Source organism: Typopeltis vanoorti, chromosome 9 (assembly GCF_054136105.1).
Source record: "Typopeltis vanoorti isolate ZY-2024b chromosome 9, IOZ_Tvanoo_1.0, whole genome shotgun sequence".
NCBI classification, from domain to species: domain Eukaryota; kingdom Metazoa; phylum Arthropoda; class Arachnida; order Uropygi; family Thelyphonidae; genus Typopeltis; species Typopeltis vanoorti.
The window spans coordinates 125,043,610-125,070,040 of NC_143557.1; the positions used below are offsets into that span (position 1 = coordinate 125,043,610).

A 26,431-nucleotide genomic window follows, 5' to 3' on the forward strand; every position below is an offset into this window, starting at 1 on the left:
GGAAATTCAAGTTAACCCATACCAGTTTTCTCCAGAGACCTAACTTCAAACCCATTTAAGTGCCGGCCTGGTTGGCAACATTGGTTAGCCTATCCATCCTCCAACCAACAGGTTGTGGTTCAAATCCCACCATGGACATGGATGTTTGTGATAGCCTTTAGATGGGAGATGAATTTCACTGCCCAGTGTGAGACCACCACCCCATTTATTGGAGGCCTGAAGTGACTTGAAAAAGTTTCATGTTAGTCTCTAGAGCAGGGTTTCCAGATTAGATAAAAGAATAAATAAAAAATGAAATTCAATTAATAAAAATAGGGAAAAAATCGCTAGCCTACCCAAAGTATGATTGTACTATTGATTTATGAAATAACCTTTCATCAGTGGGAGCTATATAAAAAACTATAATCTATAAGGATGATGCAAGTCATTTCATCCACATGAGAGGGCACTCATGTGGCAAGAGAAGAAGCAGTGTGTAAAGAGAACTCCAGTTTCAGATAAGTTATTTTGAAATAATTAATTGTATATAAGTGTGTGTTTATGAGTAGGAGCCGCTATACAGGTTGTGCACTTGTAGTATTATTAGTGTGTGTGTGTGGGGGGGATATTTTGTCTAAATTTAATTACAAATTCATTGATATTAGATCTTAGAGAAGTAAGCGGCAAAGGAAACATGGCAGCGGCTTTGTCATTGTAGGATTTTAACTTAGACTTCAGTTGTTTCATGAAGTGCGATGTATGCTACATGTACTCGTTTGATTACATTGATGAATTGTGTATATTTAGGGCAGATGGAAGAAGGGTGTGTGCGAAGAGTGAGCTGAATGAAGATTTGATGAGTGCTAATATGTTGATGACAGAAAGTGTTAGTAACAAGAATGCCACAAGGAAAATGGGTGTTCGTCTGAAAGAGAAGGATGATGTAAAAGAAAAATCATTAAAAAATCATTGCAAAAGAAAATGAGTGATTTGGAAACTTTAATGGATGGCAAAAAGGATGAAAGTGAAGCCAATGAAATCGAGAATATGAATGAAACCGGAAAGTGTGACACAAGGTTCAAAAGCTGGAAAAATCAAAAGAATAAATGAAACCGGAAATAGTGTGACGCAAGGTTTGCAAGCTGGAAAAATCGAAAGAATGAATGACAGCAAAAGTTTGATGCAAGGATTGAAAGATGAAAACTCAAAAGGATGAATGAGAGTAAAAGTGGAAAGCAGGGTTCAAGAGTTCAAAAATTAGAAAGATTGAATGACAGAGAGAAAGTAATGCAAGATTCAAAAATTGAGTTGGTTAGGATGAGGCAAGAGATGAAATGGATGCAGAATGAAGTTAAGAAAATTCACTCTCCCATTTATGGGAGAGTGAATTTTCTTAATGTAAATTTCTAAAGTGAATGGGAGAGTGAAAATCATTAAAACAAATCATGTTGGTATAAAAGAGGTAACGAAAGACTTGCGAGTGGCGTTGTACGGTGACTCATTATTAAAGGTGTGCTGGATGAAGGGATGCACAGGATATGTTTTCCAGGCAGTAAAATGAGTAGAGTGATTGAGGCATTGGATGTGAGAAGGAAGTGAGCAAGAGAGTTGATAGTTTTAATAGGTAAGAATGACTTGACTGAGAACAAAGAGCATGTCAGAATAGATATCAGGAGATTGTTTGATAAAAGATAAAAGAGAATAGTGTGATAGGAAAGATAGTAAGCATTTTGCCTACGTATGACAGTGGTGAGATGAGCCAGAGAGCAAGGATTATGAATGGTATGTTTGCTGAAATGTGTGAGGATAAAGAAGTACAGTTTGTTAATGTGTGAAATGAGTTTGAAGGATGAAGTGAACTATATAAGAGTGATGGACTGCATTTCAGTGGTTTTGGTGTGAGTCGCTTGGAGAGACTGCGGCTGGAAGGTAGAGAAGTGAGTACAGAGAATGAATCTGATCAAGTGGGAAGTGATGTGGAAGAGGGAGAGTAAGACAGGAAAGATTGAAGAGGTGGTTATGAATGAGGAAGTGAGTTGCATGAATATAGAGAATGAGAGAATGGGTGTGCAAGAGGAACAGGGCAACAGGGAGGCTCAGGGTGGACAGGAAAACACAGTGTGAGAAAGGTGGATGCTCCAAGAGGATGTGAATGAATGCGTAGACAAGAAAGGAATGGGATGACCTGGGATCAAGCGGAAACAGTTGGACTTGAAGAGGGTTCTAAAATAAATAAACAGAAAGGGAAATGGCTCCAGTTGAGAGAAATCACGTCAAACGAGTGGTATTAGTGGAACTAGTTGTAGATCCAGGAACGAGCTGTTGTGTTTGTAAACAAATAGTAGAAGTGTAAGAAACAAGGTAGATGAAATGGTTGCATTATTGAATCTGTTCACCATAAAATTGTTGGAATAAGTGAAACTTGGTTAGATGAGGACAACATCCTGACAGGGATAGAGAACGATGGGTACGATGTGTTTTGTGAGGATAGAAAAGGTAAAAAAGGAGGGAGAGTGTTATTGATGATAGAGAAAGAGTTATGTCCATACAAAGTAGAGATGCAAGAGGGAAATAGTGCCAGTGGTTTTGAGGCAGTATAGTATGAGAAAGAGGTGAACAGAATGAAATACTTGGTTGGATGTTGTTATAGACCTGGTCATGTGGATGGTAGTGACTATGAAATGTATAATCAAATTACCTAAGCAAATAAGAAAATCCAAATGATTTTAATTATGGCAATATAGACTAGAATGATGAGATATCAACTGGAAGTAAAGAAAATTAGTTTCTTGAGTTTTTGAGGGACAACTACCTCAGACAGTATGTAACAGTGGGCACACGAGGATTGAGGGTTTTGGATTTGATCATCTCATCAGAGGATGTAATTATAAATGAGGTGTCAAATCACCCACCAGATGGTGAGAGTGACTGAGGTGATTACCTAAGTGGTAGCCAGCAGTGTGAGGACCTCTGTGAGAAAGGGGTATATGTGGAACTACAAGGGGATGGGATAATTATGAAGAGCTCAGGAGACAGCTTGCAGGTGTAGCATGAAATGAGGAGTTAGCTGGAAAACAGATCAATGCAGCTTCGGGGATTTTCAAGAACTATCTAGTAGAAGCGATGTTTAAATGTATCCCAAGGGTCAGAAGGTTAAATAAGGTGGTGTGAAATGGATGACTATAGCAATTAATCATGCAATACATAGAAAAAGGGCATTATGGAGGCTGCTTAAGAGAAGTGGTGATAACCAATTCCATTAGGATTACATAGACCAGGCAAGGCAGGTGACTTGGTTGGTAAGGGTAGTAAAAGTGAGAACAGCAGTTAGCTAATGAAGCAAAAAAGAATCCTAAGGAGTTCTTTCGACATGTAGCCAGAAAAAAAGAATGATTATGGAAGAATGACATTGATTGGAGAAAATGGTAAAAAGACAGCTATTCCAGAAGATGAGGAGATACTTAATAAGCAGTTCATAAAGATCTTTCAATCTTGTGAATGTGACTTCATGGAGAGATTGAGAGCAGTTAATGATGGGGAAGAGAGACAGTAAGTGAGAAAGAGGTGTATGGGGAGTTGAGTAAACTAGATTTTAATAAGGCTGTGGGATTTGATAATATATCACCAGGTATTCTGAAGGAATGTGCCAGAGAGTTGACACCTGCCTTGACATATTTTTTTAATATGAGTCTTGCACTGGGTCAGTTTCCTAAGGAGGGAAGGAGGGCAAGATTGTACCACTTCATAAGGGAGGAGATCGAACTCAAGCATCAAATTATAGACCTATATATGTGTTAGGTGTTGGGTCAAGTTGTTGGAGAAGCTTGTGAGAATTAGGATCCAGAATTGGATTGACAAAAATGGTATTATCTTTATTCAACATCATGGATTTGCTAAAGGGAGGTCATGTTTTAGTAATCTACTTAATTACTTAATTAATAAAGTCATGGAAGGACTTTGGCAAGAATATAGAAAATAAATATCAAGAAGGTGGCAAAATATTCTGATGGTTGTTGAAGAAGCTTAAGAATGGAGGAAAGAGTGCTGTAAAAGGAGTTAGAGATGATAAAGGTGACATGAAAACAGGAGATATCCTTGAAGTATGGAGTAATTACTTTGAAAAACTGCTAAATGAAACAAGCAGTGATAATAGCACAGTGGCAAAAAACACTGACCAGGCATGCAGTCAGGAATACATATCCATACTTGAAGTAGAAAAAGCCATCAAAGGCTTGAAATGTGGAAAGGCAGCAGGAGTAGGATGATATTCGACCAGAAATGCTGAAGTATGGTGGTATAAGAGTCTTACAGTGGCTGCACTGTATAGTTCAGAAAGCCTGGACAGAGGGACGAATTCCCAATGACTGGAGTAGAGCTCTCATAGTACCCATATATAAAAAGGGGAAAAAAAAACTGAATGTGAGAATTACAGAGGTATTTCCCTACTGAGTGTTCTTGGCAAGATCTATGCAAGTATACTTGAGAAACGGTTGAGAAGAATTGTGGAAGAAAAGCTTGGTGAAGAACAAGCTGGATTCAGGCCAAATAGAGGCTATCAGGATCACATCTTCACTTTACGACAAATAGTCGAGAAAGCATGGGAATATAACAAAGATCTGTATTTAAGTTTTGTCGATTTGGAAAAGGCATATGACAAGGTGCCAAGAGAGAAGCTATTCAATATGCATCAGTTATATGGTGTCAATGGGGCATTATATCAAGCAATACTTAGTCTTTATTTTGAGTTGTAAGTCAGCAGTTAGAATTGAAGGAAGTACAGGAAGATGGTTTAATGTTAAATCTGGTGTGAGACAAGGATGTACATTATCCCCTCTGTTATTCATTATCTATATGGATCACATTATGAAGGAAAGTGGTATTAAACATGATATCAAAATTGGAGATGTTAATGTCAGCTCTTTGCTTCATGCGGATGATGTTATACTTCTAAATAAATCCGCTACAAGTCTGCAAGATTCTCTGACTAAATTGAATAGCTGTTGTAATAGATATGGTATGAAGGTCAGCAATAAAAAGACAAAGACAATGAAAATAGACAGAATCATTGAAAATGTCAACGGTGTTGTGAATGGAGAACCTGTGGAACAAGTAAAACATTTCAGCTACTTAGGCACGATTTTTACTGATGATGGTAAATTAAATATAGAAATAGACAACAGAATCAGCAAAGCTGGTATGGTGGGAAGTCAACTGAATAAATTCATATGGAATAAGAGAGAAATTAGTCAGAACACTAAATTAGCTGTATACAAGACAGTGTTCAAACCAGTTTTAACTTATGGATCTGAGAGCTGGGTCAGAAGTAAAACACTTGACCAAAGACTAGATATGGCAGATATGAGAGTTCTGAGAAAGATTATAGGCATGAACAGATGGCATCTATGGCAATATCATATTAAAAACGATGATATTAGGAAAGAACTTGACATTGTCAGCATCCAGGAATGAGTTAGCAGAGCTAATCTCAGGTGGTATGGTCACTTAAACAGAATGGGCGAGGAAAGATTAGCAAAACAAGTGTTCTCTGCCAGGTTGGCAGCAAAACGACCCAGAGGAAGACCAAGAAATAGGTGGATTGATGCAGTACAAAGTGCCTTAGACGATAGAAATATAAGATCTGATAACGTTGGAGTGTTGACAAGTAACAGACTGATTTGGAGGAAAATTGTAGATAGGAAGTTAGTAATGATGTAATTTTTTTCATGCTGTACTATCATATCCTGTATACCCCTTGAGGGTACATGGCAGGAATTAGATGATGATGATGACTTAATTACTTATTACAATTAGGTGACTGCTTCCTTGGACAGAGGAGAAGGGATATACAGTAATATACTTACATTTCGCAAAGGCTTATGATAGATACCACATGATAAGTAGACAGTCAAACTAGAGCGAATGGGGTTGGATATTAGTGCATTGGATTGGAGACTAGCTATCTGATAGATACCTGCAAGTTGTGTATGGGGAACAATATCCAGGAAAAGGAAAGTCACTAATGGTGTGCCTCAGGGATCTGTTTTAGGGCCATTACTGTTTATCTTGTATATTAATGATATTTAAGTTTTAAAAGAGGTAAACCATGAGTAGACATAACTATACATAATAAATAACGGAAAAAACTCACGTAGAAATATTATTTAATAGTATAATTTTCGCCTGTGTGTCACAGGCATCTTCAGTACAATAATTGGCACAAAAAATTAAACACTAACTGACAATTCCAAAAAGCGCCACCTAAGTAGCTGGTGTAAGATAACTAAAAAGGTCAATAACTTTCCTAAAAAAAAAAAAAAAAAAAAAAAAAAAAAAAAAAAAAAATTAATACAATAAAAAGTTAGGAAAGATTAGCTGATTTGTAAAGTACTATCTCCCATAAAGGGGATAGACGTAAGCCGTCGGATCTGTTTAAGTTAGGAGAATGAAGTAGAGTTTCACATGCTTCTTTATAAAGGCGTTCCATGAGAAACTGACTTTTGTGAAGAACTTTTGTCTTTCTCCAATGAACTCTGTGTCTAGTGAAGATGGCATGTTCTGCAAGTCCAGACTTTTCAGGTTTAAAGTATTCAATATAAGATTGGTGTTCTTCTAGCCGAATGGAGGCAGATCTTCCCGTTTGTCCGAAATAACATAATCCACAAGAACACGGAATCTGGTAGACACCTGGATGATTAAGATGTGGAAGCTTGTCCTTTGGAGAAGCGAGAAAGGTGGAGATTTTTCTAAACGGTCGAAAGGCAACAAAAATATTCAGTGGTTTTAAAATTTTTGCTATACGTTCACTGATGCCTTGTATATAAGGGATGGTAATGCGCGTTATTTCCTCTGTGTTTGAAGAGGGAGACATATTAAATCTACTCAAAGTTCTTTTAATGAAGCAATTCTTATAGCCATTAGATAGAAAGGAAGAAGTTATATATAGTATTTCTTTCTGTAAAAGATCGTCTGTAGAACAAAAGGAGTGGGCCCGATGAACCAGTGTTTTAATAGTTCCTGCCTTTTGACTGGGATGGGGATGAGATTCCGCATGGATATAATTTTCCTAACTTTTTATTGTATTAATTTTTTTTTTTTTTTTTTTTTTTTTTTAGGAAAGTTATTGACCTTTTTAGTTATCTTACACCAGCTACTTAGGTGGCGCTTTTTGGAATTGTCAGTTAGTGTTTAATTTTTTGTGCCAATTATTGTACTGAAGATGCCTGTGACACACAGGCGAAAATTATACTATTAAATAATATTTCTACGTGAGTTTTTTCCGTTATTTATTATGTATAATTAATGATATTTGCGAAGATTTCGATGGAGATATTCAGTTGTTTGCAGATGATGCAAAGTTGGGACGAACCATGAAGAGTAAAGATGTTGTGGCCTTACAAGAAGACTTGAATAAATTGAGTATTTGGGCATGGGAATGGGGATACGAGTTCAATGTTGCAAAATGTAAGTTTTTAAAATTTTTGAAACAAAGATCATCATCATCATCATCAAATTACTGCCATGTACCCTCAAGGGGTGTACAGGATATGATAGTACTACATGAAAAAAATTACATCATTACTAACTTTTTATCTACAATTTTCCTCCAAATTAGTCTGTTACTTGTCAAGACTCCAACATTATCAGATCTTATATTTCTATAGTCTAAAGCATTTTGTACCTTATCAATCCACCTATATCTTGGTCTTCCTCTGGGTCGTTTTGCTGCCAACCTGGCAGAGAACACTTGTTTTGCTAATCTTTCCTCGCCCATTCTGTTTAAGTGACCATACCACCTAAGATTAGCTCTGCTGACGCATTCCTGGATGCTGACAATGTCAAGTTCTTTCCTAATATCCTCGTTTTTAATATGATATTGCCATTGATGCCATCTGTTCACGCCTATAATCTTTCTCAGGACTCTCATATCTGTGGTCTCTAGTCTTTGGTCAAGTGTTTTACTTCTGACCCAGCTCTCAGATCCATAAGTTAAAACTGGTTTGAACACTGTCTTGTATACAGCTAATTTAGTGTTCCGACTGATTTCTCTCTTATTCCATATGAATTTGTTCAGTTGACTTCCCACCATACCAGCTTTGCTGATTCTGTTGTCTATTTCTATATTTAATTTACCATCATCAGTAAAAATCGTGCCTAAGTAGCTGAAATGTTTTACTTGTTCCACAGGTTCTCCATTCACAACACAGTTGACATTTTCAATGATTCTGTCTATTTTCATTGTCTTTGTCTTTTTATTGCTGACCTTCATACCATATCTATTACAACAGCTATTCAATTTAGTCAGAGAATCTTGCAGACCTGTAGCGGATTTATTTAGAAGTATAACATCATCCGCATAAAGCAAAGAGCTGACATTAACATCTCCAATTTTGATATCATGTTTAATACCACTTTCCTTCATAATGTGATCCATATAGATAATGAATAACAGAGGGGATAATGTACATCCTTGTCTCACACCAGATTTAACATTAAACCATCTTCCTGTACTTCCTTCAATTCTAACTGCTGACTTACAACTCAAAATAAAGACTAAGTATTGCTTGATATAATGCCCCATTGACACCATATAACTGAAGCGTATTGAATAGCTTCTCTCTTGGCACCTTGTCATATGCCTTTTCCAGATCGACAAAACTTAAATACAGATCTTTGTTATATTCCCATGCTTTCTCGACTATTTGTCGTAAAGTGAAGATCTGATCCTGACAGCCTCTATTTGGCCTGAATCCAGCTTGTTCTTCACCAAGCTTTTCTTCCACAATTCTTCTCAACCGTTTCTCAAGTATACTTGCATAGATCTTGCCAGGAACACTCAGTAGGGAAATACCTCTGTAATTCTCACATGCAATTTTATTTCCCTTTTTATATATGGGTTCTACGAGAGCTCTACTCCAATCATCGGGAATTCATCCCTCTGTCCAGGCTTTCTGAACTACGCAGTGCAGCCACTGTAAGACTCTTATACCACTATACTTCAGCATTTCTGGTCGAATATCATCTACTCCTGCTGCCTTTCCACATTTCAAGCCTTTGATGGCTTTTTCTACTTCTAGTATGGATATGTATTCCTGACTGCATGCCTGGTCAGTGTTTTTTACCACTGTGCTGTCATCACTGCTTGTTTCATTTAGCAGTTTTTCTAAGTAATTACTCCATACTTCAAGGATATCTTTTTCTCCCGTTTTCATGTCACCTTTATCATCTCTAATTCCTTTTACAGCACTCTTTCCTCCATTCTTAAGCTTCTTCAACAACCTCCAGAATATTTTGCCACCTTCTTGATATTTATTTTCTATATTCTTGCCAAAGTCCTCCCATGACTTTTGTTTAGCTAGTTTTACACAGTGTTTAGCATCCTTGCATTTGTCTCTATATTCTCTAAGAGCAGAAGCTGACTTATTTGACATGAACCTTTGGTATGCTTTCTTCTTTTGCTTCACTGCCTACCAGGGAGTTCTGATTTTTTTATCCTTACAGATAACCTCACCACATGCCTCTCTGGCAGAATCAAGCAATGTTTTCTTCAGAGTTTGCCACTGAATCTCCAAGGTTTGATTCCTGTTCTCAAACTCTTTCATTTTTTCTTCAATAATCTTTGTGTATTTTAGCCTACAGTTCACATCTGAGAGCTGCTCAACTTTTATTCACTTTAAAACTTTCTTACGTGTTATTCTTTTCAATATGAAATTCAATTTTATCCTGCTCAAGACTAAATAGTGATCACTTCCAATTTCAAATCCTCTGTACACTCTGGTGTCCTGCACCAGGGAGAAAACATCACTATCAACAATAACATAGTCAATGAGACTTTTCTTATTCCTAGCCTCTTCTCTCCATGTGAATTTGTGCACATTTTTATGTTGGAAAATGGTATTAGTAATAACCAGTCCATGTCCTGAGCAGAAATCCAACAGATATTTGCCAATATTATTAGCTTTGCTCTTTTCTCCAAATTTTCCCAAAATATTTTTGTATGTCTCACAATCATTTCCTACTCTGCTATTTAGATCCCCAACAAGGACCAACTTTTCATTTTTCATTGTGTCAGTTGCTTTTTCTAAAGCCCCAAAAAATTCCTCCACTTCTACCTTAGTAGAACCTTCTGTGGGACCATAGGCACAAATAAGTCTCATTGTCCAGTTCTCCATTCTCATATTTGACCACATTACTCTACTTGAGACTGACTGCCATTCAAGAAGATTAGCCTCGTATTTTGTGTTGAATACTATGGCTACTCCTTCTTTTCCTTGATTGTCATTGCCTGAATATAACATTTTGTATTTATTGCTCAGAAAGATCTCACCAGTTTTGGTGTTTTTTGTTTCAGTCACCCCTATTATGTCAATCTGGTACTTATCTAATTCCTCAGCTAGCTCCATTTCTTATCCATTCAGGCTTCTTACGTTGATAGTACCGATCTTTAACTCTGGTGGTGTTGAGTTGGGGTTTATTTTCAGATTTGTTCCAGTAGCTATCTGACTTTTTGCTGTTCACCCTGGTTCCCTGGCGAAAACAACGGGGGCCTTGTTTAACCGGGCGACGCCCCAGCCGGCATGAAAATTTGTCGTGTTTTACCCTCATTCTATAATTTGGTTTAACCAATAAGAATACAATTTGGTCGGCTAAATGCCAAATTGCCAGCCCATCCTGGTCCGTTCAGTATCCAAGTAGATACCCAACAGGGTATCTACTTGGAAACAAAGATGGGATGCAGAATTTATGCTTGTTGAGGATATACTGTTGGAGGTGGAATAAATAAGAGATTTTGGGGTGATAGTGGATAACAATCTGAAATTTAGGGGACACATTGCCAAAATTTTAAAGAAAACAAAAATTTCTGGAAATGATGCAGACTGCACTGACTTGTAGAAGTAGGGAGATTCTTGTATAAGGCTTTGATTACGCCATACATGGACTAGTGTGCCCAGATTTGGTCACCTGATTTTCAAAAGGACAATTAGGTTGAAAAGGGTCCAGAGGCGACTGACTAAGGGTAGTTTCTGACCTCTGGAATGTCAAATATGAAGTAAGGTTGAGAAGATGCAATTTATAGAGTCTGGTGGATAGGAGGAAGAGGGGGAGATATGATAGAGCCCTACAAGTTAGTAAGGAGTTGTTATAGGATCAATGTTGGAGAGGTTCTATAGAAAACAGTGAAAGATCAGGGGAGAACCAGAGGTCATTCCTGGAAAAACTGTATAAAGAGGGTGAAGAGTGAGCAAAAGAGAGAGAAGCAGGTTTTCTGCATGCAGAGTTGTGAACGATTAGAATGCCTTGCCTGGTGTCTGCAGAGAATTTGAGTGTGTTTAACCACACTACCGGCCAGGATGTATATATACGTCTAAGTTACTATGGATGCGAAGTGTATATTAAAATTTTAATGGCATCTATATTACATTGAAATATATGATGGATACGAAGCGTATGAGGATGTGTGTTTGATCCGTAATGGCCGGTAAGATGGTTAAAGCAAGGTATGATGAGCTGTATGATAAAGGACCTCCTAGATGAGTCTTTGACTCCATGGGGTCTTGGGTGATAATAATAAATTCATCATGTTGGAGGCTTAATGGATTGTATACAGCACTCAGAAAGGATTAAAACAAAATTTAATACTTCCTATATTTCACTATCTTCAGGGATTACAAAAAAACTAATGTAACATATATACAAACAACACACAATACTAAGCCCAACCACGTCGGTGAGACTAAAGTCCTATCTAGGTGGAGCACCTTCTAAGGGCAGTTGTAGGTGGCTTGGAATGTAAAGTGGGACCTCTGGTGATAGGTGTTTCCCAAATCTTAGGAAGCTTAATGCAACCATATTCGTTAAGATTTGGTTGATTCCTGAGAGCTGCTGCTACTGATTCTAAGAATAGTCTCTCTTTTTTGAATTTGCTGTGGTTGAGCATGGTGGTTTTTTTCCATGAGATCCTGTGGGTTGTATCCAAGACATGGTCAGCCAGGCCTGACTGACCATAGTCATGGTTGCAGATGTATGACTTATGTTCCTCCAGGCAGATAGTAGCTGATCTGCCTGTCTGTCCAAAATATGCCAGGTCACAGGCACAGGGTACTTTATAGACTCCAGGCACTGAGAGAGGAGGAAGCTGATCTTTTGTAGAGCGGATAAGGGTAGCAAATTTGCGGTGGGCCTTAAATGCTGTGTGTGGGTTGTACTTTTTTAAAATCTTGCTTTTTTGTCGGATGTGCCATGGATGTAGGGTATGGTGATGGCATTTCTAAACTCTTTCTGAAGAGAAGACCGGGGAATGGGGGAGGACCTTATTATTTTTTTAATACTGTGATTGCTGCAGCCATTGGAGAGGAAAGTGTTGTGTATGTGGTCAAGCTCAGTTGTAAGGGCAGTTCCATTGGAACAAAGATTGTGGGCTCTCTTGGTAAGAGTTTTAATAATGCCATATTGTTGAGAGCGGGGTGGTGGTGGTGGTGGGAGAGTTTGTGAATGTATCTGCCTGTGTGCGTGGGTTTTCTATATACAGTGAAGGAAAGTGTACCGTTGGGAAGGCGTGTAACTAAGGTGTCTAGGAAGGGTAAACAATTGTTCTTTTCCTTTTCCATCGTAAACTGGATTCTTGGATATAGGCTGTTGAGGTGACTGAGGAAGGAGTCTAATGTGTCTGGGCCATGAGGCCAAATGGAGAACACATCATCTACATATCTTAGCCAGATAGAAGGTTTGAGAAGGGTTGAGTCTATGGCTCGTTTTTCAAATACTATAGGAAGTACTAAATTTTGTTTTAATCCTTTCTGAGTGCTGTATACAATCCATTAAGCCTCCAACATGATGTCCTCACAGCACTTAAGCCTCTACACATGGATTCTAATCATTCATGGAGAAGATATAGCATGCAAATCCAGACAATACGGTAAGTCAAAACTACGACTATCTAGGCAACTAAATTTTTAGTTGCCTAGAAAAAAGACTGGCTTTTTTAAAAAGATGTCAGGATACAAGAGTAATACCAAACTGTGTTAAGCATAAGATCAGCTTTCATTACAAAAAAGCCCTTCGCATATATAACAGCGCCAGCTTGGCACTACTGCGGGAACAAATCGCGCTACTCGTGCCACCTGCTCCATGATGAAAGCCACCATTAGCTCCTTAAAATCAGAGCTCTCCGCTGTACTTAACCTTGAACTCTGGTCTATTCTCTCTGGCATCTCGGAAGCTTCTGCACAGAAAGAATTTCAAAAAATAAAAAATAAACAACATATCAAGAAATTTAACAACCTGTGTAAAGTAAATTCAACCACTCCAGACAGTAGTTAACTTATCATCTAAAAGGCTCAACGACGATGCCGTCAGCGCCCTAAGTGTTGGTTGCAATTTCGTGGTCGCTCCGAAAGAAGTGCCAGTGCTTGATGTGATGTTCAATGTCAAATGCGGGATCTATCGCTTAGCACCGGAGATAGCAAATAACATCAGACTTGATGTTGCCAACATCCTCTCCGAGCCCTTGCCTCCAAAAAATAATTTATCATCTGCCCGATGCACTAAATTACGAAAAGAAAAAAGTATCGTCATCACCAGAGCAGATAAGGGTAATGCCACAGAATACAATCGAAAAATGGAGATTATCATCCGAGATCGCTTTACCTGCACTCTGCTAGAACACAACCCCACAAAAACACAAGTTAAAAAATTAAAAACCTTAATTAAAAAAGTGTCTTCCTGGCCCCCAGAAATCATGAAAAAACACAAACCTTTCTGTTCCCATCCCCCCCCAAATATACAGTTTACCAAAAATCCACAAATGCAATTCACCACTAAGACCTATAGTACATGCCACTACCGCACCTTACTACAAACTGTCAAAACAGCTGGCCAACTCTCTGACCCCCCCCCTCACTGGACTTTCCACATCCTATATAAAAAACTCTACCCATTTTAAAACCCTCAAAGAAAATTTAACCTTAAATAACACAGACATATTGGTAAGCTTTGACATCTCCTCATTGTTTACCAATATTCCCTTAATCGATACCTTAACACTCTTAAAAAATGTTTTTCCTTCTGTCATCTTAGATCTCTTTTTCTTTGCCATCAATTCTGGTTATTTTTCTTGGAAGAACAAAAATTTACAAGCAGATAGAGGGAACTGCCATGGGTTCCCCCTCTCACCCCCTCTTGCCAATTTTTATATGAAAGATTTTGAAAAACGAGCCAAGAGAAAAACGAGGCAAGAGAAATACAAACTTTACTCTCACTATTCTTTTTCATTTCTTCTTATAACTCTTTCATATCCTTTCAAATTCTCCACTTTTCTCCTTTTAAATCATTAATTCCAGTCAACAATTTTATCTCTTACTTTCCTTTGGAAAACTGATGGATGTTGCTAATATCTGTTATCTTCATCACACCAGAAAAGCACAATTTCATCATACTCATCAGGCATATCCTTAATCACAGAATCACATAAATATTACTCTTCTTATTTTTTGTTGAGGAAAACAGGTCTAAAGTCAGTTGCGAAATACTTATATTTATTAAAACACATTCACAGCATCTACTCACTTTCTCTATTCCTCTTGATAAGGCCTTTTTTTCTCTAATAGTTTGCCAAGGTACTGTGCTATGGAGTGCTTTTGGCCCTCGAAGATCTTGAATCTTCTTCTTCACCTACAAGAGAAGTGTTTCTATGAGATTAATTCCAAATTAATTTATTAAAAATATTCCATTCTGAAATGTAAATAGCTTCTATAAAAACAATTTGATTTTATTTCAATTTGCAAAACAAAGCCTAAGAGCTCATCAGCTTTGTGGGCAGCGACATAAGTAACTTTAGAAATGCTGCTATACATAATATATATATATATAATACCAAACCAACAAAAGACGAGCTCCTAAGGACCTACATAACTGAATTTATGAACTCATTTAAAAAATTCCTGTACCAGACTGCCTGCTAGAGAGTTTCCATTCTACTCCTCCTCAGAAGATGGCAAAAAAACATACTGATATTGACAACATGCAAGTAATGGGCTAAAGCAGCCAGTAGCAAAACAGTTTGGCATTGTTAATGGTAAAATGTGTTGTACTACTATTAGATAAAATGGCTTGCACTTGGGTGGAAAAAGAAAGGAATAACATATTATCATTTGCAATCCAAAGATCTGCTATAAACCAAATTTTTAAACTTAAGCATAAATTATATTGCAACAACAATACTATCAGCACTGAAACCATGCTCTCAGAGAAGTGAGTAAACTTAAAAATTCCTACATAATACTGAACCAATAAAAGGCACTACTTCCAAAGGATTCAGATAAAAACCTTTTATTAGTTCATTTTTAATTCCACTATTAGAATGCATTATTTCAAAATTTTGGTTCTCCTCAGTAGTACACAAAAACCCACTGACATAGAAGAGATTATTATGCATCTTTTAACTGTACTTTTTACTTTACTCTTTGTGTTTTAAATAAATAATCTGGATATTTTCGTAGAAAAATTTTGAATTATCTATGAAACAAGTGCTAAACAAGTGTTCTTTGCCAGAAAAAGTATTCTTTGGCAAGAAAAAGATCCAGAGGAAGACCAAGATGTAGATGCATCAATACAGTAAAAAGTGCCTTAGAAGACAGAAATACATGATCTAATAATATTCGAACATTGAAAGATAACAAGGGGTGTTTAAGGGTCAAAGCTGTATAACTGCTTGGATCTTTAAAAGCTATGTGGAGGAAACCTCCACATAGCCTTTAAAGGAATGCAGAGACCCAACCAGGGTTTCTGACCTAATGCCCAATCCTCACCTTCTCGTGGTGCACCCTGTTGGGTATCTATCTGGATACTAAACAAATGAGGATGGGCTGGCAGTTTGAAATTTAGCCGACCAAATTGTATTCTTAGTGGCTTAAACCAAAATACAAATGATGGTACAACATGACAGAATTTCATGTCTGCTGGGGTGTCACCCGGTTAAACAAGTTCCCATTGTTTTTGCCAGGGAACCAGTGAAAAGTCAGCTATTGAACTAATCCTAAAACACACCCCAACTCAACATCCCCAGAGTTAAAGATCGGTACTATCAACATAAGAAGCCTCAATGGTAAAGAAATGGAGCTAGCTGAGGAATTAAATAAGTACTCAATCAACATAAGAGGGGTGACTGAAACAAAAAAGACAAAAACTGGCAAGATCTTTCTGAGAGTTAAATACAAAATGTTATATTTAGGCAATGACAATCATGGAAAAGAAGGAGTAGCCATAGTATTCAACACACTAAATATGAGATTAATCTTCTTGAATGGCAGGCAGTCTCAAGTACAGTGATGTGGGCAAATATCAGAATGGGGAACTGGACATTGACACTTATTTGTGTCTATGGTCCCACAGAAGATTCTACTAAGGTAAAAGTGGAGGAATTTTTTGAGGCTTTAGAGAAAGCAACTGACACAATGAAAAAGGAAAAGTTGGTCCTTGTTGGGGATCTAAATAGTAGGGTAGGAAATGATTGTCAGACATGCAAAAATATTTTGGGAAAATTTGGAGAAAAGAGCAAAGTTAATAATAATGGCAATACCTGTTGGATTTCTGCTCAGCACATAGACTGGTTATTACTAACACCATGTTACAACATAAAAATGTGCACAAATTCACATGGAAAGAAGAGGCAAGGAATAAGAAAATCTCATTGACTATGTTATTGTTGATAGTGATGTTTTCTCCCTGGTGCAGGACACCAGAGTGTACAGAGGATTTGAAATTGGAAGTGATCACTATTTAGTATTGAGCAGGATAAAACTGAATTTCATATTAAAAAGAATTACAATGTAAGAAAGTTTTAAAGTAAATAAAAGTTGAGCAGCTCTCAGATGTGAACTGTAGACTCAAATACACAAAGATTATTGAAAAAAAATGAAGGAGTTTCAGAACAGGAACCAAACCTTGGAGATTCAGTTTCAAGTCTTGAAGAAAACCCTGATTGATTCAGCCAGAGAGGCATGTGGTGTGGTTGTCTTCAAGGACAGAAAAATCAGAACTCCATGCTGGACACAGGAAGTTAAAGAGGCAGTGAAGTAAAAGAAGAAAGCATATCCAAAGTTCCTGGCAAATAAGTCAGCTTTTGCTCTTAGAGAATACAGAGACAAATGTAAGAAAGCTAAACACGGTGTAAAATTAGTTAAACAAAATTCATGGAAAGACCTTGGTAAGAACATGGAAAATAAATATCAAGAAGGTGGCAAGATATTCTGGAGGTTGTTGAAGAAGCTCAAAAATGGAGGAAAGAGTGTTGTAAAAGGAATTAGAGATGATAAAGGTGGCATGAAACTGGAGAAAAAGATATCCTTGAAGTATGGAGTAATTACTTCGAAAAATTGCTAAATGAAACAAGCAATGATGACAGCACAGTGGTAAAAAACACTGACCAGGAATGCAGTCAGGAATACATATCCATACTTGAAGTAGAAAAAGCCATCAAAGGCTTGAAATGTGGAAAGGCAGCAGGAGTAAATGATATTCGACCAGAAATATGTATGGAGGTATAAAAGTCTTACAGTGGTTGCACTGCATAGTTCAGAAGGCCTGGACAGAGAGATGAATTTCTGATGATTGGAGTAGAGCTCTGATATATAAAAATGGAAATAAAAAATGGAAATGGAAAAAAAAAATGGAAATGAATGTGAGAATTACAGAGGTATTTTCCTACTGAGTGTTTCAGGTAAGATTTATGCAAGTATACTTGAGAAACGGTTGAGAAGAATTGTGGAAGAAACGCTTGGTGAAGAACAAGCTGGATTCAGGCCAAATAGAGGCTGTCAGGATCAGATCTTTACTTTACGACAAATAGTGGAAAAATCATGGGAATATAACAAAGATCTGTATTTAAGTTTTGTAGATCAGGAAAAGGCATATGATAATGTGCCAAGACACCTTGTCATATGATGCCAAGACAGCTGCCATTATATCTAATACTTAGTCTTTATTTGAGTTGTAAATCAGCAGTTAGAACAGAAGGAAGTACAGGAAGATGGTTTAATGTTAAATCTGGTGTCAGACAAGGATGTACATTATTCCTTCTGTTATTCAATATCTATATGGATCATATTATGAAGGAAGGTATTAAACCTGATATCAAAATTGGAGATGTTATCAGCGCTTTGCTTTATGCGGACGATGTTATACTTCTAAATAAATCCACTACAAGTCTGCAAGATTCTCTTACTAAATTGAATAGCTGTTGTAATAGATATGGTATGATTGTCAGCAATAAAAAGACAAAGACAATGAAAATAGGCAGAATCACTGAAAATGTCAACTGTGTTGTGAATGGAGAACCTGTGGAACAAGTAAAACATTTCAGCTACTTAGGCACGATTTTTAGTGAAGATGGTAAATTAAATATAGAAATAGACAACAGAATCAGCAAAGCTGGTATGGTGGGAAGTCAATTGAATAAATTCATATGGAATTGGTATCAATGGCAATAATATATTAAAAATGAGAATATTAGGATAGAACTTGACATTGTCAGCATCCAGGAATGTGTTAGCAGAGCTAATCTCAGGTGGTATGGGTGAGGATAGATTAGCAAAACAAGTGTTCTCTGCAGTTGGCAGGAAAAAGACCTAGAGGAAGACCAAGATATTAGTGGATTGATACGGTAAAAAGTGCCTTATGCACTTTATAAGATCTGATAATGTTGGAGTGTTGACAGGTAACAGACCGATTTTGAGTAAAATTGTAGATAGGAAGTTAGTAATGATGTAAATTTTTCACGTAGTACTGTCATATCCTGAATACCCCTTGAGGGTACATGGCAGGAATTCGATGATGATGATGATGATGATGATGAAAGATAAGGCTAATCTGTAGGAAAATTGTTGATAGAAAGTTTGTAATGATGTAACTGAGGGTATATTATCAGGACTGTGATGATGAGCATACTGCTTTAGAAACATGCACAAGCTTTAATTTGTGACTCAGAGATGTACTGATGAATTATTATTATGTAACCTCTGTTGGTCCAGAAAAATAGCTAATCCAGCAAGGCTCTAGAACTAAAGGTGCTGGAAAATTAGTGGTGTACCTGTAGTAACAATACCAGCTAGTATGCTTGCTTTATGCATTCACTCCTTATTTTAATTTTTCATCCTTTGCTGTGATGATGTATTTATATCTCTGGTTATTTCGTCTTATAAGTACACTTCTGATGAAGTGTACCTGTTAGCACACAATTCAGCATTTGTATGTTTCATAGTAATTGAATTCTGAAGAACATGTATTCATCCAAATTAAAATTTTCAATTTTAACTTGGATGAATACTTTGAACAGCCAGTGCATATCCTTTTTGGTGGAAATTTTCACATGATAATCAGGCTCAATGAAGTAGATTGCGGAATGACAGTCTAATATGGAGAATGGTATTGTCAGATTTACATGGCTAGAGCTGTAACAATGTAGAATAGAAGTGACAGAGCCATCCTCATTGGCTAAATGTTTTTTGGCCAATATTTTACAGACAAAAATAAAGTAACAGAGAAATATAAATGACTACAAAGTCTTCTGTCAGCCAAAAAAATCCTGCAAACCTGACTTTGCTACCTATGGGTTGGTTTAAAAAGTGAGATGAAAAACCCAAGTTTTCTGGAAGGAAAATTCATTCCATCTTCAAGGAATGAATCCGTTATAAATCAATTTGCAACAATTTCTTAATATGTATCCTCAAGGAGTATACAGGATACTATGAGAGTACTATGCAGTTATGTTTACATTATTACTAATCTTGTATTAACAATTTTCCTCAAAACTGGTCTTATCACTTGTCAGCACTCCAACATTGTCGGTTCTTATATTTCTCTCCTATAGGGAAGTTCTAGTTGCATCAATCCACCTAAATCTTGGTCTTCCTCTAGTTCTTTTTTCTACCATCTTAGCATGAAAGAGTGGTTTTGCAAATCTCTCCTCTCCCATTCTGTTTAAGTGGAAATTAATCTGAAAAAAGATTAGGCTAGGGAAGTGTACAGATTAGCTCTGTTCACATTACTGAATGCTAACAATATCAAGTTCTTTTTTAATATCCTCATTTTTAATACAATACTGCCAATATATATATATATTCCTCTATTCTTTCTCAGAATGCTTCTTGTCTGTGATCTCTAGTCGTTGATCAAATGTTTAATTTCTAACCCAGCTCTTAGATCCATATGTTAAAACTGGTTTTTGACAATAACTACTTTAGTGTTGGACTAATTTCTCTTTTATTGAAAATAAATTTATTTAGTTACACCCTACCATACCAGTTTTGCTTAGTCTGTTGTTTATTTCACTAAAAAAAAAAACTGTGTCATATGTGTTCTTTAGGTTCTCAACTGAAAATCCAATTGAAGTTTTTCCATGTTTTATTAAAAAATGTTTGAAGTTTTCAATGTTTTATCAATTTTCATGCCAAATCTATTACAGCTGTAATTCAATTTAGTTAGAGAATCTTGCAGACTTGTGTTGGATCTTGCATAAAGCAGAGAGCTAAATTTGATATCTCCAATTCTAACATTAAACTGATGTTTATGGCTCACATTATTATTATTATTATTATTATTTAAATTATTATTATTTTCCTGACATTATTATTTACATTATTTCGTGACATTATCATTTACATTATTATTATTTTCGTGACAATAATAATAATGTTATTATAATAATGTGAAAAATTAAACTGATAATACTTTCTTTCATAATGTGAGCAATATGATGATAAATAAGAATGTAGATAGAGTGCATCCTTGTATATATACATTACAAACCACCTTGCATAAGCTGTCTTTCAATTCCAACTTACAACTTAAATATAGATTATGTATTGCTCGGTATAATGTTCCATTTACCCCATGTAATTATAGTAGTTTGAACAGCTTATCTCTCTCTTGGCAAATTGCTGTATGTTTTTTGTAGATCTACAAATCTTATATTCAGATCTTTGTTATATTCCAATGATTTCTCAACTATTTGTCATAAAGTGAAATTTGATTTTGACAACTCTCTTGGGCCAGAACACAGCTTGTTCTTCTCAAAGTTTCTCCTCCACAATTTTTCGTAGCCTCTTCTCAAGTATGCTTGCATAAATCTTACTTGCAACACTCAGTAGAAATATTTATCAATAATTCTCACATTCAGTTTTATGTCTCTTTTTACAGATTAGGAACTATGGAAAGCACAACTCCAATTATCTGAAATTCAACCTTCTGAACAGACCTACTAAATTATACAGTGTAGCTACTGTAGAACTTTCCACATTTCAGTCTTTTGATAGGTTTTCTACCTCAAGTATTGATATTAAATCCCTGCTTGCATTCCTTTCAAATATTGTCTACCACTGTTCAATTACTGCTTGTTTTATTTGTCTTTCAAAAGTAATTAGAAAAAAGTTCCAGAAGTGACCCCAGACCAAGTTACATCCCGTTCATTTTCAGCATCTAAGATCAATCCAAAGACCTCCATAAAGAAGGACATGCAAACTACTCTGAGACACAACTTAGTTTCATGTTCTGAAACTTCAGACCTCTGTAGCACAGTCACAACAGAGGAAATCCAGGAAGCTCTATCACTTGCCAAGAATGGCAAGGCTACTGGAGTTGATGGCCTCCTCCCCGAGTTTCTTAAGCACCTTAGCCAGCGTGGAAAGCCATGGCTGTCAGTTCTGTCCTCCACTATCATCTCTACTGGAGAACTACCAGCCCCCTGGCAAGAATCAAAAATAATTGCAGTTCCCAAGTCAGAGAAAGATCCCAGCTCCGGTGGAAAACTTCACCCAATTGTCCTTCTATGCTCAACCCACAAGCTCCTGAAAAGAATTTTCCTGCTCATCAAGATGGCTCTCCATATAGAGCAAGGTGGCTTTAGGCCTAGCAGAAACTGCTGTGATTTAAGTCTTGGCTTTAACAACTCAAATTGAGACAAGCTTCCAAAAGAAATAAGATTCTGGAGCTGTCTTCATTGACTTGACATCGGCCTATGATACAATCTAGATCAGAGGATTGCTCTCGGTTTCAGTTTAACTCAGTTTCATTAAAAAATGTAAAATAACCTTACATTTTTTAGAGTTCATGATCACAACAGAAAAATTCTGATCCATATTGGAGGAAGGAAGAGCACAACCAGATTCCTTCAGAATGGCTTGCCCCAGGGATCTGTTTTCACTCCAACTCTCTTTAGCATCTATATCTCGGACATTCCCTCAACAAGATCAAGCAAATATATGTATGCAGGTAACATGGCAATACTCTACCAATTGCCTTCTTTCAATTCCCTGGAGGCTATCCTAAACACAGATCTGGAGATTCTTGGGAAATATTTCAAGCAGTGGCATCTAAAGCCAAACCCCACCAAAAGTTTCCACACCTTTCTATCTTAACAACAAGAAGGCAAACCACCAACTCAACCTAATTTTCTGTGGTAGCCTAGTCAAGCATGATCCGATACTCACCCACAATACCTGGGAATGAACCTGGATAGAAGTTTGACCAGGAAAGAAAAATTACATCTGTAAAGTAAAAAAGCAAAGTAAAAACCAGAAACAACATCATCTCAAGACTAAGTAGAAGTAGCTGGGGTTGCAGAGCTGAGGTACTTAGGATCTCAGGCCTGGCTCTTGTTCACTCTGCAGAATACTGCACACCAGTCTGGGAAAGACATGCTCCCACAAAAATTGTCGACTCCCAACTGAACATAACCATGCGCATGATTAGTGGAACCCTGAAATCCACCCCCTCTGCCATGGCTACCAGTGCTTTCCAACACAGCCCCACCAAATATACAAAGATGGCAGGCTTCACTAAAAGAACTGGAGAAAATCACAAATAACTTCCTACTGCCTCTACACCCGGCTGAAGTCAAGGTACCCATTTTGGGACATAACCAGAGCCTTTTCTGGTCCAGCACCTTCAACGTACAACATATGGAACCAACAATGGGCTATGAACTTGCCAAAAAATGACTCTTGTGTGAAAGACCCCTGCAGCTGCCAGCTGGCTTCACCCTTCCTAGAAGGCTATGGACTACTATCAGCAGAATCTGGGTGAATCAGGGCAGATGTGGCTATCTACTACATAAATGGAATATGGCAAATAGCCCTTACTATGACTGCACCCATACTCTACCACAACAACACAACAACCTGCAGGAGATACATGAGGTGTCAACGGAGGCCTTAGAGTAGCTTTCAACATTGAACTTTAGCTGTATATTCTGCCTTGGATGAACGCCAGATGGCAAATCATGGTACAATTATGCTTGGAGAGCTCCGAAAGCTAAGTTGTTTAGTTTTAAAAAAATAGTGTTTTCAGTTAAAAAACTGTATCAGAGTTAGACTGTATTGTTGAGTTAATTAGTTTTAAGTTAAAAGTTTTGTTTTAAATATTGTTAATTTAGTCTTTTGCATGGTAAGTTAGGTAGCATAGACCCGATACGAAGCAGAACAATGGCATCCAATGCATTATTATTTAAAGAATCTAGCCAAAGGTACTTCGTGCAGTGCAATGTCTGCAAAATATATGCATTACCAAAGGCAGATAGAATTTGGTTTGAAAGCGATAGTGGTGGGAAAGTGTGCCAAAAATGGCAAGTCAGGTCTGGCAGACCATGAATCCACTACTTTCTGCAGAAAGTAGTGGATGCGATGCACTGGTAGATTAACATGAGCACAGGCTGAATAATTATTATGAGGATATTCAACTATGGGGACATGACTGGAGGGAGGAAAGGAAGTACATGGCAAAGTGGAATTTATATAGTTACTAAGATAATTACCTCAAATAGCATGTCATGAAAGGGACCAGGTGTGGAAGATTGCTGGATCTGGTAACAGCATCAGAAGATGTATCCATAACCAAAGTAAAAGACACTGCCTCCAACTGGGGAAAGTGACCATGCAGTCTTGTTTTGGGATGTTGCTCAACAAGTGTAATTCTCAATCAAGAACGCATTTATGTAGAACTGCAAAGCTGGTGATTATGATTAGGACAAATTTGGAAAGTAGCTTGCAGCAGTACCATGCTACAAGGAAAGAATGTTAGCAATGTATGGGAAATGATTAGAGATTGTTTCAGAGAAGCAGTATCAGATGCATACCCACAGTTTGAGGATAAACCAAGTGGGAATAAAGTGGATGAGTAGAGATAAAAAGCAGGAGCTGGCAAAAAAAAAAAAAAATATATATTATGGATGGAATATAAAGAAAAGGTGATTAGCATTCTCATTAACAATACAAAGCCCAGGCAAGAAGGATGACTAGTATGGTATGGAAGGCTAAATCAAATTATAAGAGAAAATTAGCTAAGCAGGTCAAAGTAAATCCAAAAGAATTTGTTCACTATACCATACTAAGGAAGGATAACTTTAATAACTATTATAGACCACCCCCTTCCCCTGGGTCTATAATAGACCAATTATAGACTTATTAAAGAAATAAAGATATTAATTAAAGATACAGCACTTATTAAAGATATAAAAAAAATAAAGTTGAGTCACTAATTGATCACTTTACAAGAGAGTATTGTTCAGGTTTTGTTGAAGTGAGAGAGAGATTGATTTGAGGTAAATGAACTGGAGATACTCAATATACTGAAAAATATTAATGTGAATAGAGTAGCGGGAGTGGAAAATATTCCAGCATGTGTGTGCTTCAGGAATGTACAAGAAAACTGGCAGTGCCTCTGATGAAGTTGTTCAATCAAAGTATCAGCTCTAGCAAGGTTTCAAGGGAGTGAAAGGAGGGTAAGATAGTACAATTACAAAAATGTGGCACTCCAAGACAGAAGCAACCAATTATAGACCAATTAGTATCTCTGGAGTGGCAGTCAAAGCACTGGAAAAGTTAATTAAAGGTAAAATCCAGTAATAGTGGATAATAATACGATACATTATGAGGGCAGCATACCTTTGTAAAAAGGTAGGTCCTTAGTAATTTATTCACAATTTATAATATAGTGACAGCAGAATTAAATAAGGTAAATGACTATACCATGATATTGATGGACTTTGCAAAACTATTAGAAATATGCCCTGATTTTTAAAAGAAGTTCAGTATGCAATGGGTAGCATGAATAATGGAAAAACACCAGGTGAAGGTGAATCACCAACAGAAGTTCTAAAAGCAGGTAATGAACTAATAATGACTATGTTAAGTAAAATTTATACAGAAGAGAATACTAATGAGTTAGAATAATGATATCCTTATCATAGTTTTTAAAAAGGGAGACAGAGAAGATATTAAAAATTACTGCCCTCTCTGTCTTCTTTCAATTATTGTTGATATACAAAATTTTTACAAATTAGCAGAATACAAAACAATCTAGATTTTTTCCAATCAAGAGAACAAGTAGGATTAAGAAAAAATTACAGCACTATTGATCATATATATATATATATATATATATAATAGGACAAATAACTGAAAAGACAAATGAATACTAAAAAAACCCTTAGGTCTGATATTTATCACTTTTGAAAAGGGATTTCATTCAATCTCAACATTAGCTATTTTAGAAGCCAGTAAAAATCAAGAAATTATAGAAAAAAATTTCATTAATATATTTAGCCACAGACATATATATATATATATATATAAATTCAACTGCATATATAAAAAATCAGTAACAAATATGAGATTTCCTGTAAAAAAAAAAAAAAAAAGAGACAGGAAAATGCCATTTCACTTAAATTATTTACACCAGCCCTAGAAGAAATTTTTAAAAACCTGGATTGGAAAAATAGACAAATAATTGTAAATGGAGAACTAAATCACCTACAATTTATTGATGACATACTTCTTTTAGGAAACTGCAGAAAAATTTCAACAAATGGACTGGATGCAAAAAGTAAAAAGAAAGAATTAATACATCATCAAAAAGCCAGTATAAAAGGAACACCAGGAAACTGAGCATCAGAATAAATTATATCCAGAATTCAAGCTGGATAGCCACTCAGATCCATAATCATCATCAATTTCCTGATATGTATCCCAAGGGGTGTTTAGGTTACTATGACAGTATCACATGATGATTAGGTTTCAATATTATTAATCTGCTATCAAAAATTTTCCTCCAAATCAATCTATTGTGAGCAATCTAATATAGACATATCTAACATTTTGTGCTTCTAAGGCACTTCTGACCAAATCAATCCATCTACACCTTGGTCTTACTCTGCGTCTCTTTCCTCTGTGTCATCTTGGCATAAAACACCTGTTTTGCTAACCTTTCCTCACCCATTCTATTTAACTGGCCACACCTTTAGATTAGCTATGCTGACACATGCTTGAATGCTCCCCATAATGTCAAGTTCCTTTCTAATATCTTCATTTTTAATATGATTCTGCCATTGATGCCATTGGTTCACTCCCCTAATTTTTCTCAAAACCCTCACATTTGGGTCTTTGATAAAGTGCTTTATTTCTGTTTC

The 26,431-nt window shown here is 36.6% G+C and overlaps 1 protein-coding gene across 4 annotated transcripts in view; it reads right to left on the reverse strand.

Annotated features, from left to right (window-relative positions):
* LOC150103503 (TBC1 domain family member 31) overlaps positions 1–26,431 on the reverse strand; it is a 449,146-nt gene that overhangs the window by 266,056 nt on the left and 156,659 nt on the right. For all 4 annotated transcript variants that reach the window (XM_090398075.1, XM_090398077.1, XM_090398074.1 and 1 more), the window contains one exon: positions 14,542–14,646. In XM_090398075.1, coding sequence (XP_090254201.1) covers positions 14,542–14,646 — 105 coding nt within the window. The remainder of the gene's footprint in view (positions 1–14,541; positions 14,647–26,431) is intronic.